The sequence below is a fragment of the Cryptotermes secundus genome, unplaced genomic scaffold, assembly GCF_002891405.2.
Source record: "Cryptotermes secundus unplaced genomic scaffold, Csec_1.0 scaffold27, whole genome shotgun sequence".
Lineage (NCBI taxonomy): Eukaryota > Metazoa > Arthropoda > Insecta > Blattodea > Kalotermitidae > Cryptotermes > Cryptotermes secundus.
The window spans coordinates 1,861,882-1,875,352 of NW_019745078.1; the positions used below are offsets into that span (position 1 = coordinate 1,861,882).

Sequence of the window (13,471 nt, forward strand, 5' to 3'; positions counted from 1 at the left end):
ACTGAAACGATACTTAAATAGACATTCATTTTACTCTGCTGATGAATACCTATTGTCTAGAAAATAACTTATGTATCTTTAAATAGCCTTGTGTGTAGTCACTGTGTATTCTTGGTTTCTCTTGTGTGAGAACTCCCATTGGGTCTGTACATATGTTTTGTATTTATATGACATAATCCACGTCCTACAGTCATTTTGACTAACTTTGAATCCATGGAATGCAATGCAATGTAATGTAATGTAATATGGAAAGAGGTAATTGTGTCCTGTTTCAAGGTGTAAATCCAACATTCACTTGAGAGATTGAGGAACTTCACTAAAAACCTTGACTTTCATATCTGTAACATCCTGAATACAAGTCTAGAGCATTACCACAGCACTAAGTTACTAATTAATAAACATTTGTATTTCATCATGTAGTGTACCTGCCTTAGCAGTGAGTCATAATCACTTTGTTTCCAGTGATAGTTGTGAAGAACTATGTTTTACATTATGAAGCTTCTTAAGATCCATTAAAAACATTATTTTAGATCTGCCTTTGCATCTGTTTATTTTAAATTGGTTCATGATATGGTGAAAGAGTGTTTTTAATCATGTTACAGATTTTGTGTTCAGTTGATCCAAAACTACTCAAGCTTACTCCTCACGATGACAATATCTATAAAACTTTCCGGGAAGAATTCCCAGATCTCAAGGTGGATATATTGGATGAAGAGGGGTTAAAAAGCTTCGAAGCAAAGCAGGTACCTTATTTTCAATATCTTCCCATTCTTTAATCTGTTACACGAGTGTACAGTATGTGTTTATTTACAGGCAGAATTTTGCTTCCAAATGGCATCTTTTATTTACAGTAAAGCCCATGTATTTTAATCACTTCTCTTCATAGAAAGAGACAGCTAATTTACAAATAAGTGTGAATGTTAACAATTGATACTGGGTTTTATTTTCTAACACTTCTACATCAATTTACGGCTTATAGAGGCTTTTTTCGTATACAGCTGTAATGCTATCAGTTGTGTTTAACCCTTTCTGGTCATATGTTGATATATAATCGACATGATGACCGTGCTTCCACAGACAAATGTCAATATATGGTCGACAGTTTCTTTCGCGTTTCTCCGGTCATATGTTGCTATTGACCACTGTACTCTGTGCCCGTTCTTTCATGAATGTTTTGTCAGCCTTCTGCCATCTGGAAGTCATTATTTGAACTTCTTGAGGAACGAATGCAATTACATGTTACAGCATGTCACAGTTTAGTAATATGCTTTTACATTTGGCTGAACCTTGGCCTTCTGGATTGAAACTGGGATATAATCCCTTCCATGATGTAGATGAAGAATCTAGTAGTGATATGTTAAGCAAAGAACTTGATATTGACTTTGATGATGAGATGTATTTGGAAATTGAAGGAGAAACTGTAAGTGAAGAAGTGAGTAACTAGATGCTGGAAAATTAGAGTGAGAATGAAACAAATGTTGTTGCGTGTTGATGGGTGGGAAGACATGACAATGCGCGACAAAAACCCAAGGCACACACATTTAATAAAAATGCAGGGCCGCAATTTAACCTTCTGCGAGATGCCGAGCCCATAGATTATTTTATTTTATTTTTCAGTTATGGGGTTTTGAATACCACTATTATAGAGACAAACAGGTACGTGAGACGCAATATTGCCAAACTTCAGCTAAGCCTGTGGTCTATTTGGAATAGGTGGTCTGATGTGTCTGTTCCTGAAGTGAAGTTGATTTTAGGTCTATTTATAAATATGGGCCTAATCCCATTATACGACATAAAAGACTACTGGTCTAATGAGAAGAAAACAAATAACATTTTTTGGTGGTGTAATGTCCAGAGATAACTCTCTACAGATATTTTGGATGATGAGTGTGGGAAAATGATACCACCAAAGGAAGCAATCGGACCATCAAAAGAATAAAGAAAGTACATGTGGTAATAGAACATGTAGAGAAATGGTTTCAGAAAAATGTTGTACCAGGTAAAAGCATTGCAATAGGTGAATCAACCGTTGGGTTCAAGTTGGTATAGTGACTGCCTACAGGCTGGATGACTGAAGGGTCAGAGTTCGAGTCAAAGTAGGGTCAAGAATTTTCTCTTCTCCACTTTGTCCAAACCAGCTCTGTGGCCCACCTAGCCTCCTATCCAGTGGGTACCGGGGGTAAAATGGCAGGAGCGTGAAGCTGACCACTCATCTCCAGCTAGTGCTGAGGTCAAGAAAATGTGGATCTATACATCCACTCCCCCATCCGCCTTCATGGCATAGTGCTTAATTAGTTAAGTACAGGGCTAACTTTACCTTTTTTTACCTTTATAACCCAAGAAACCAACAAAGTGGGGTATCAGATTATTTGTATTAGCTGAAAGTGATACTGGTTATGTTCACAGTATAATTTCAAATTACAGGTAACTTAGAGGCAACGAGTATAACTTGCCATGCTATGAAAAGATGTTCATTTCAAGAGTAGTTCTTTCCTTAATGGGCAGACCAGGACTCAGTGTATCTAGTACTGAAGACTACCACCTTTTCACTGACCAGTATTATAGTAACGTTGAGTTGGCCCACGAATTGGACAATTTTTGGACCCTTTTTTTTTTTTTTTGCCCTTGTTGCACCAATTTTAGGGCAAAATGCTTCATTTAGTGGCTCGACAGGCATTTAAAAAACCTTGACATCCTAGCTGCAGAAAGTTTTCCAAACGCAACAACTGGAAAGGGTTAGATGTACTCTCTCTCTCTCTCTCTCTCTCTCTCTCTCTCTCTCTGCACATGCATGTGGGTGTGTGACGCAGTTGGGGAGGGAGGGAGAAGTTTGTCCTTTCATCAGTTATTCTTAAATTTGTCTGCTGTCATTCTAAAGATTAGTTACTTTCAAAGACAAAAATATATCAGAACTGGACTGATTCTTCAGCCTGTTCTTGCTGTCTTTATCCCAAGCAGAACGCCCCAGAGTAATAAGAGATGTGGGGAACAGAAGGAAGTCCAGATGCTGTCCAGTCAACTTAAACCTGAAAACATCTTATCTAGAAAATCGTGAATAGTGAGTGCAGAATTTGGTGTTGCTCCTCAGTACTGGAACATCTGCAAGAACATCTGCAGTATTTAGATACACATTTCACCTGTCACATTGCCATAAAATAAATATAAATCTGTTTACTCCATACCATCATTCATACCATGATATGTCACATGAATCATAGAGACATCTCTGCTCATTGATGGTATTTGCTGAGATTAATTGTGCATCACATTATGATTGGCATGAAATATTACCTAAACTTGATAACAGCCAAAAGAAAAACATGCTGTATGCACAATTTGCAGAACTTTTAACATGCTGTTTCTTCACTATGTAGTATTTAACCTTCTGGGGTGATTCAGTGAAAACTGCAAAAGTTGCATATTATTTGTTTTAGTCACATAATGAGCAATATATATAATCATTAGTACAAATATTATGTTTCTGGACATTATCCATCATCCTGTCTTCATCTAAAAACACCGTCCTGTTTATTTTTCAAAACATAATGTTTCCGAGACCGGATTCTGTCTCTGTCTTCAGGTAAACCCCACTCAGTTGGGCCCAATCGATAGAGCTAGTCCCTATCTCTAGAGATAGGATAGGGACAGATGTGTATACATGTACGATATGAAATTACAAATATTATTTTGCAATGACAATTGAGATTTTAATTTTAAGTTGGACTTGGTAGGGGGGTTGTTTTTCATTTTTAAGAAGTGATTAGTAAATTTGTATTGGTAACCTAAAAACCAGCAGTAAATCCATTACTCATAACAGTGCTCATATATGTCCTTTATCAGAATTGAGAATCTTTCATAATCTTTGTATGAGGTGTGGCGAGAAAGTTCCAGGAATTATTTTATAAGTTAAAACCCACTTTACCTATTAACTGCTCTTGCTTCATTTGAAGTAGTTCCCTTTGTCAGCATTTCCAAATCGCACATGCTGATATTGCTTTTACTGTGTGAAATATGCTGCTGGACTTCCTCCAATGCTCCAAAATGCATCCCTCGGAGCAAAGATATAGTTGGAAACAGAATCAGGTCACACAGAGCCAAATCAGGAGAGAAGGGAGGATGTTTGATCAGAAGGATCTGTTTTTGAATCAAAAATTGCCTCACCTATATACCACAGCATGAGCGAGTGAGTGTTTTTTTGTTGCAGCACCCACCCATATGTTTGATGAACACACTATTCATGCATGCCCAGTTCTTTGGCTCTCATTCTGATAGTTGTTCTTTAGTGAGTACAAAGAAGTCACTCCAATTCTTCAGTGTATTTATGGGTTTTCGTTATTTTCAGCTGACCCAATTGAAAATCATCATTGACAGCTTCTCTTCCTTCTGAAAATCATGTAACTTGAAAACTCATCCTTTCATATTGCAGACTCGCCATAAACTTCTAACAATTTGTAACTTTTGGTGGTTGTTTTCTTCAGTTTCATTAGAAATTTGAGATTAATGCATGCCTTAAAATAATTATCAGGCAAATGTATATAATTGAAGCACAAACCACATTTATTAATTTTGTGAGACATGGTAAATGCATAGGACACAACTGCTCAAATACCAGCGTGGCCTAATGAGTCTGAATTTTCTAGTCACACCTTGTATTAACGCTTAAGAAAGATTTACAGTTGGTGCTCAGTTCACATTCATTTGTTACATTTGAATTGCAGAAATGGAGACCATTCTGTGAAAAGTTTAAAGATGTTGTGGAAGACTACAGTTTCGGAACTCTCCTCCGATTAGATCACAGTGGAGAATACTCAGAACACAATAGCATCCTTGTCACTAGAATACAGTTTTATGCTATTGAACTGTCGCGTAACAGAGAAGGACTTAATGACTGTATTCGAAGCAAATTTAAGCCTCGAAAATCATCCAAGAATCAGTGAACATGAAGTGAGTTAAAATGGGTGCTGGAACTACACGCAGATCTGGAATTAACCAGACTTTCCATGTTCAGCCTCTTTTTGTCATTTGTGCATGGTTGCTCTGTGGCCAGTGAGCACAGACAGTGTCTCGTAATGGACTAAATGCCATATAACTACTACTTATCTCATTGCTCCAATCTGTACTCATATATTAGTCACAATTCTAAGGACATACATTTTTATAAATGGAATTTTTTTGTCGAAGAATAAGTACCATTAATTTGTGTATTACCAAACCTAGTGGTACATACTATGAAACGATTATCACACTGTTACATGAACATTTTTACATGTACAAGAAAGATCTGTCACAGATAAGCAGAACATGTTGAAATTATTTTTCATTACAGTTCCATTTCAGCATATGTGTGTGTGATAAATTACATTCATTATAAAATCAGTTACATCAGCAAAATTATATCATGGCAAGCTTAGAAGAACTTGCCTGTTTGGGTCAGTGCAACAGAAGAGAAACTGTTAAAACCCAACAGCCTTTATAAGCATAGCCAACTCCATAAGAAATTCTAATCTGCAGAAATGTAGGTCTTGTGGATCAGAATAACAAAATTGAGGTATGTTATGTTAGCCAATTACAGTGTGATAATACAACATACAAGCAACTTTTGGGTCCTGAATTATGCATGACCAGGAATGAGAATGGAATCATAATTAGAGGTAGAGATCAGAATGAAAGTACATGAAAATGTCCATGGAGCAAAATTTAGAGAATCTCTGACTTCTTTATATTCTTCTACAGCTCTGAACTCCTACGGCAAACTCTGGGCCAAACATGCCGTATTAGGAATTTTTGGTATGAATTTTGGATTCTGTCTAGGATATCTTTTGAGGTAGTAACTGAAGATGTTTCATAGCATATTTTCAGAAGAAATATGACTATTTTTTAACATAGCATCTCTATAAGTATTCAGATGGTGATGATATGCATAACACTCCTGAAGATTTATTGCTTGAGCTGTGATAAGGAGCAGTTTACTTGAAAAGTTTTGCTGCAACACTGCCTGATCTAAAATACACTAGCAACAATTTGTATCAATTATAACTGGTAAAAAAATTTTCCCCCTGTTATCCATTGGTGTTACCCATCTTTTGACATGCTTTTGGATAATGTTTTTGCTGGGCCATCTGTTGTTTGGATGTATTAATAACACTGCTTTGTTCTTAATTCTGAGTGCCAGGTGTTTCCTGTACCAACTGTCATCATTCACAAGACTTCCTGATGGTCTTCCTGGCATAATTTTCAGAGAAGTCAGGATTCAAATTTTTGAACTCTCAGAACATTTCTATACACAGGAATGTGATCAGTGAAGAACCAGTAGCACAAAATAAACAAAGAAGGAAGATAGAGAACTATTCAGGACTCTAATTTCAAATTGCTCTCTGGGGAATGAGCTTCAGTTGTGGCCAGTTTTTATATGCTGGATATGTAGCCTAATATCATACATGTTTGTGTGTAACCCACAACCACCCTATACTCCAAGTGATGTAAATTGCTGAGCTTATAAACAGAGGCACTGCTTGCATGCATATGATGTTTGTATGTTAAATTATTGCATGACATTGCATCATTGAAGCTTTGAATGAACAATGGTAGGGAGATTACTGATGATTAATCATAGCAGAAGTTGGAGAAAGCATGTTTGGCCTCTTTTAAGAGATAGTGGGGAAAACTGAAAAATTTTGAGCAGGATATCATTTCCAGCTGGGATTCAACATGGGTACCTCCTGAATTACAAACAAGGGCTTAAATGTTGATTTTGATATTGTAACAGGAATGATACCATATAAACAAGTTCAGAATTTATCTTTCTTTTTTCTTTTCTTTTTTCTTTTCTTTTTTCATAGGGTTGTTTAATTGTTTATGGGTGTTTATGGTGCTCTTTATAGACTTTTGTAATGCCTGGATTGATGTTCTGATAAATCGGAGGATAGCACTGTCACGAGATATGTAAATGTTACATGTGCAGATTTTGAAAGACTAACTCTAAAAAGCAGACTTCTTCAGAAGCTAATAGATGGTTGAATGGTATTACAATTTAATAAAAAAAAAAGTGGCACTGGGGAACATACAGATACATCACTTTGGCTTCACTGTTAAAGTATATGAACAAAATTTGTTTTAATAAATATTTCCATTTGTCTCCATTTCTGTTTTAATTTCTTTTTCCTGTCCAAAATACTTTGGGTCTGAAATGGGAACAAGCATTATGATGCTATATAAAGTAAAAATTAAGTGATATTTGTGTAATTAATGTCCTCACATCACTGCATAATCTGTAGCTTCTGTGTATATTCATTGTCAGGTACCGTAGGATCTGCTGTGAAATCCAACCCAAATATCACAGGTATGATAGTAGTCTCCTTCCAGATTGATGCCCCATGTTAATGGTACTGTCACAGTAAAGTAAAGGTATCCCTGTAACAGGTCACGAAGACTCGTAGGATTGTGAGAAGTCAAGGCTCCCACATTTTCTAGGCAATTGGCTCACAGACAGTGATAATGCTGTCGATTTAAGCGCCGGCNAAAAAACCATGCAGTAAGCCCAGAACCACAACACCAAACAAAGATGATTCCTGGTACCTATTTCTGTTAGAGGCTAAGTCAACCCCAGGGCCATAGTGCAGCTGCACGAATTAGGTAAACTGAAAAAAAATTCACCTCATCAAGACTTGAACCCAAGATTGATTTTCAGCCATAAGGAAGCTTGGTTTGCATAGTTAATAAATGGATTTTTCCTTGTAATCTGTAAACCTTTTGTCATTCCCACATTTAGGCCTAATATTAAACTTCAAAGAATCATGATAAGTTTGTGTACATTATGGAGTAAAGCCTTTCCACTCCTGCTGTAAATACATTTTGGAGGACTGCTACAGTTATTGGAAAGCATTTGAGTGTACTCAAGTGTATACACATTTTGTTACTATTTATTTCATCCCCTCGTTGGTGTCTCCACCTTCTCGTGATGAGGGGGTTTGAGTATGCCAAGGACCCTGAGAGCTATACCAGTGGTAGCGTAGCTACTGGCAGGGCCTCCCTTGCTGGACAGGTCAAAGGGTAGGCATCAGATGAAGAGACACCAAAAACTGATGCCGGAAGCAGCGTCATCAGTAGCGACTTGAAGCACAGAGCAAATGATGCTCGAGATGGTTCAAGTTCGTATAGCAAAAGGCGTGACCAGAGTGGTTTGAACGGCTGCTGTACTGCGATGTGGAAAGCAAATGGAAAAACTACCACATTATCACTTTTCCTGGGTAGTCTCTTTCCAAAAGCAATACCATGTAACCGTATAAACTGGACCAAATTAATGCAGATCCTAAAGGAAACAGGTATCAATTGGCGTGAAAGAAGATTGATCAACAAATTGTACATGGATCAGAAAGTTAGAGTATGACTGGACAGAGGGGAGACAAGAAGTGTGCAGATTGGAAGAGGAGTGTGACAAGGATGCTGTTTATCACCAATTCTGTTCAACTTGTACAGCGAATGCCTTACCAAGGAAGCTCTGGATGGGCTCAGAGACTTCAAAATAGGAGGGCAAATTATTCAAACTGTGAAATATGCAGATGACCTGGTGTTAATGGCTAAGGAAGAAACTGTGCTACAGGGCATGATTGATAGACTAATTGAAACTGGAAGGTGCTATTGAAATGTTTTAAATATTTGGGTTGTTGTGCAGTGAAGGCCAACTCCTGGTAATATGTTAACAGAGTATTAACTTTTTGTATTTTAGGGAAAAATATTGGTTGGAATAGATTTAGTCTTGGGAAATACTTGTAAGATGTACGAAAGTGGATGTAAGAAGGGTTAAACAACTTAAAGGAATTTCTGCATATGGACTTAGATGGACAATGGTTTGCCACGCGGGAATGCCCAGTCAGCAGAATGACATTGAAGGTACCTCGAAATGCTAACTTTGCAGAAGCTACACTTGAGCAAGATGGGNACTGTCATTTGAAGGAGAAAGCTCTAGATCGCATTAACTGGAGGAATTGCTTTGGAAGAGACCGTGGACCTGTCGTCTGACAGATTACTGATGATGATGATGGTCTTAAAAATATACACAGGCCATTTTACAACGTCCACTTCAACTCTTAAAAGGAGATGCAGGGATTATATGCAATACAATGTAAACTTTTTTGCTTACAAAAATTCTGTACATGTATTTTCTTACAATAGATACAACATAATTCATATATGTTCACCTTTTTATGTTTTTTATGTAAGATTCACTGTTTTAATACAATTTAGCAACTGATTTTTAGATACAAGTTCCTAATTTTAGAACAGCAAAATGATTACACTTCAATCAATTACAAACCGATAAAAATTCACAATTTTACATGTGTGGCTTAAAAATAAAACTTAAAACTAGGAATGCATAATGATCTGTATATACCTCACAAATATTTGATTTCTACATCTTGTTGCTCCCCACAAAGAACTAATATGGTAGAGCACATGCTCTTTGCTCCCTTATTCCTCAAAGGCTTTACTAAAAGTCTGTTTCCACTTCATATTATTTCATACTTAACCTTTTCCAATAAGCAGATCAGTAATATGTGTTAACATTTCAAGCTTTGTCCCAGTACTTGATAAACATGTACTTCAATCTTAAATATGTATATCACTAAGTTACAACAGACTTCACTTCAACCATGCCAATGAAATATTTTTATAGAATAAATGAATACATGCAACAATCAGTAAAATCTAAATTCCTAGAATACGTATGGAAAGAAGGTAGTTCAGATCTTACGGACACTGAGAAAATGTACTTATTATTGGAGAAATAAGACTAGAAATGAAGTTAAATGTTTTCAAAAGATAGTAAACTTTAATAGGTAAGGTAAAAGTAAAGCTATCCCTGTAACAGGCCATGGAGGCCCATAGGGTTGTGAGATGTCGAGGCCCCACATTTTATAGACAGGTGGGTTATAGATGGTGGCGAGGTTGTCAGCATTGCACGCCAACCGTCCTTTACCCCAAGGAAGATTCCTGGTACACATTTCTGTTGGAGGCTGAGTATGTAGACCCCAGGGCCATAGTGCAGCTGGAAGGATTAGGTCAATTGAAGAATCCAGTGATCTCAGCAGGACTCGAACCCACGACCTTCTGGTTTGTAGCATAGTGCCTCAACCAACTATGCTACCACGTGTTCCCAACAAACTTTAATAGTATCTTTTAAATTCTGTAAGAGGACCCCTTAACAAATCTGAATGAAACTGATGCATCACAAACAGAATGCTGTAAATATCATCAAAATTATGAACAAATGTTAAATTCTATAAGGCACAATTCTACTTTGATTTTCAGACATAGTTTTGATACAACAATTCTGTCGGTGTGGCAATGAAGAATATTGCCTCTATTAGCTCAGACTTTCCACAGATTTTGCATCAGAAATTTAAATAAGTTGTAGCACCTCTTTTCCATAAATTGATATTGTTTTGCAACAATGAGAGATGACTGCTAGAAAGAGAGAAGCTATGGTCTTTATGCGAAGAATTGCAATTTTACGTAGGTCATACCGAAAGTCATGAGCAACTTTTTATTTGCATGCAACCTGGGAACAGCAGACAAAAGAGAGTAGGGTGGTAGGTGGAACCAGCTGTTGTGTTAACCTTGAGTGTCTTGTGATGTCAATAGCTTGCATCACGTCACTACTAACAAAATGGCCGACAACCATATGTCATTTTGCCAGCGTGCTGTCATCGAATTTCTTGTGACAGAGGAAATCCCTGCTGCAGAAATTCACCAGAGACTTCATCGTGCTTATGGAAGTGTGTGCACGGGTGCAAGCATTGTTCAGAGATGGGTGAAACATTTTAAAGATGGGAACACCAGCATCAAAGATGAGCCTTAAAGCGGTCGTCCTTTAACAGCCTCAACTGAACACAACAAGGAAAGAGTGGATGAGATCATTCAAGATGACAGGCGTATGACTGTGGACACAATAGCCCAAAAACTTGGAACAGGGCAAAGTGCAGTACAGGAGATGATTGGAAGCTTGGGCTATAGGAAAGTTTGTGCTTGTTGGGTCCCGCGGTTATTGACCGAAGACCACAAAGGTCAGCGAAAAGCCATCACCTCAGAACTGCTGCAGAGATATCGACACGAAGGCAATAATTTTTTGCTCTGTATTGTGACAGGTGACGAAAGCTGGTTTCATCATTTCGAGCCTGAAATGAAACAGTAGAGTATGGAATGGCACCATTTGCATTCTCCATCAAAAAAGAAAGCAAAGACAGTGCCATTAGCTGTGAAAGTGATGGGCACAGTCTTCTGGGATGCAGAGGGTTTCATTCTGGCCGAATTCCTGGAACCTGGGCAAACCATCAATGCTGCTTGTTATGTGCAGATGCTGCACAAGCTCCGTTGTGCATTGTGCGATAAACGTCTGGGATGAAACATCTTCCTGCATGATAACACTTGCCTCACATTGGAAGCAATTGCAAAGATGGGTGGGAAGTTCTTTCACACCCCTCCTATAGCCCTGATCTGGCACCCTCTGACTACCACCTTTTCAGATTTGTGAAGGATCAGCTGCGTGGACAATGTTTTGAGACAAGGGAGGCAATTCAGAAAGCAGTGTATCAGTGGAATAGAATCTTACAGAAGGGAAATTTTCAAACTCTCAACACTGGGAGAAATGTGTACAAAAAAGTGGCAATTATGTGGAAAAATAAAGAAAGGTCTATAGATTTAGGTGGTGTATTTGGTTTGTCAATAATAAAGCATGTTACTTTACAAAAAATTGTCGCTCATGACTTTCAGTACAACCCTATTTTATAAACCATCATTATCTTTCGCTGTTGTAGGAACTCTGACATGAATTTCATGTTTTAACTGTTTCTTAAGGCTCCTGCAGGAATGATTTCAGCACTCTGTTAGTAGTATGCTGAATTAAATAATTCTTCATGTTCTGCCTAGCCATGAAGAAAAATAAAGGATATTCACATACAAAAATTGACCTGTGCAGCAAGGAAGGTATAATATTGTGAGGGGTTAAAATATGTTTCAGTTGTAACACACAATAACATGATCATCAGTGGAGTGAGTAATACTGATCTTGGAATATTTTAGAAATGCTAAAATCAAATTCAAATTCGTTTTTACCATTTTTGATATAATATGAGCTTCTGTCACTCAGATGAGAATCAGTTTCACTTCCATAAATCAGATTTGTCACTTTTCTCAGCAGAAAAACGTTCCAAAAACTTTGACATTGAATACCCTACCACACTGTTTTTTTTTCTTCTGGATGAAATTACTGTCCCTACTAAAATGACATTAATTTTTAATATGCATCCGAACAAATCCTCTATTTTCATTTATCTTCTTTGTTTATGTCTAGTATGCCCAAAAACCTTTCTACTTTGCATGCATTTTCATCCAACATTTATATTTCTAACATAGAGGGATAAAAAATAATTTATCATTCTACATAAACACAAAGCTATGATGGTGAATGAGTGTATGAGAGACATACAAAAATAACTGGAAGTTTCTTGTAAGATCACGCTCCAGTCATTCTGGACTTAGGGCAGTTAGAAGGGGTACTTTGTAAATCTCTGAAGAACATGTTAACATAGCTACATCAGCTCTTTTAATACATATGAATTCATTTAATGGAAAAAAAATTGTAAGTCAGGACCATGGTCAGATAATACCAGTCTTCAGCATATTTAAGGCGGAGGGAAGAAGAAAATATTGTTATGTGTATGAGTGACTGTAGATGTGGTTTGGATTTATTGAATGCTTACAGAACGTAACTACAAGTAACTCTACCGCTGTTACTATTTCACACTACAATTCATTACAGCAGTCTACTATGTGTTTGCCAGTCATCCATTAACGGCTTCAAATGCCATAGACTCTTCAGCTTCTGTGTTCACGCCCTTGCTGACCAGTGACTCACAACTAACTAAACTCCAGATTCGCCCTGCTTATAACACCTTGGCATGGACTGCATAGAAAACACTGCTTCCAACAGTTCTTCTAATGTTGCATCACAGCCACTGCAGAGTGCTTCCACAGACGAATGTCAATATATGACCGACAAAGTTTCTTTCGCATTTTTCTGGTCATATATTGATCACATGTCGCTACTGGCCACTGTATTCCATGCCAGTGTTTTGTCTGCCTTCTTCTGCCACCTGGAAGGCCTTGTTTGAACTTCTTGAGGAACGAATGCAATTACATACTACGGCACGTCACAGGTTAGTAGTATGCTTTTACACTTGGCTGAACCTCGGCCTTCTGGGATATGGATAAAGAATTTAGTAGTGATATGTTAAGCAGAGAATTCGATATTTACTTTGATGATGAGATGGATTTGGAAATTGAAGAAGAAATTCTAAGTGAAGAAACAAGCTTCAAAATGTCAGAAAGTGAGTGTGGCAGTGAAAAAAGTGTTGATGGATGACAAGAAACCCAAGGAATACAAATTTACTAAAAACACAGGGCCATAAATTAA

At 37.4% G+C, this 13,471-nt stretch overlaps 1 protein-coding gene across 5 annotated transcripts in view; it reads left to right on the plus strand.

Moving 5' to 3' along the window:
• LOC111874820 (protein PBDC1) overlaps nucleotides 1–13,471 on the plus strand; it is a 751,412-nt gene that overhangs the window by 721,822 nt on the left and 16,119 nt on the right. For 3 of the 5 annotated variants that reach the window (XM_023870635.2, XM_023870637.2, XM_023870638.2), the window contains 2 exons: nucleotides 603–743; nucleotides 4,719–6,829. In XM_023870635.2, the coding sequence (XP_023726403.1) occupies nucleotides 603–743; nucleotides 4,719–4,937 (360 nt within the window). In that variant the 3' untranslated portion in view covers nucleotides 4,938–6,829. Of the gene's footprint in view, nucleotides 1–602; nucleotides 744–4,718; nucleotides 6,830–13,471 lie in introns of those variants that run through there. The other 2 variants (XM_033755624.1, XM_033755625.1) reach the window with 1 other exon arrangement.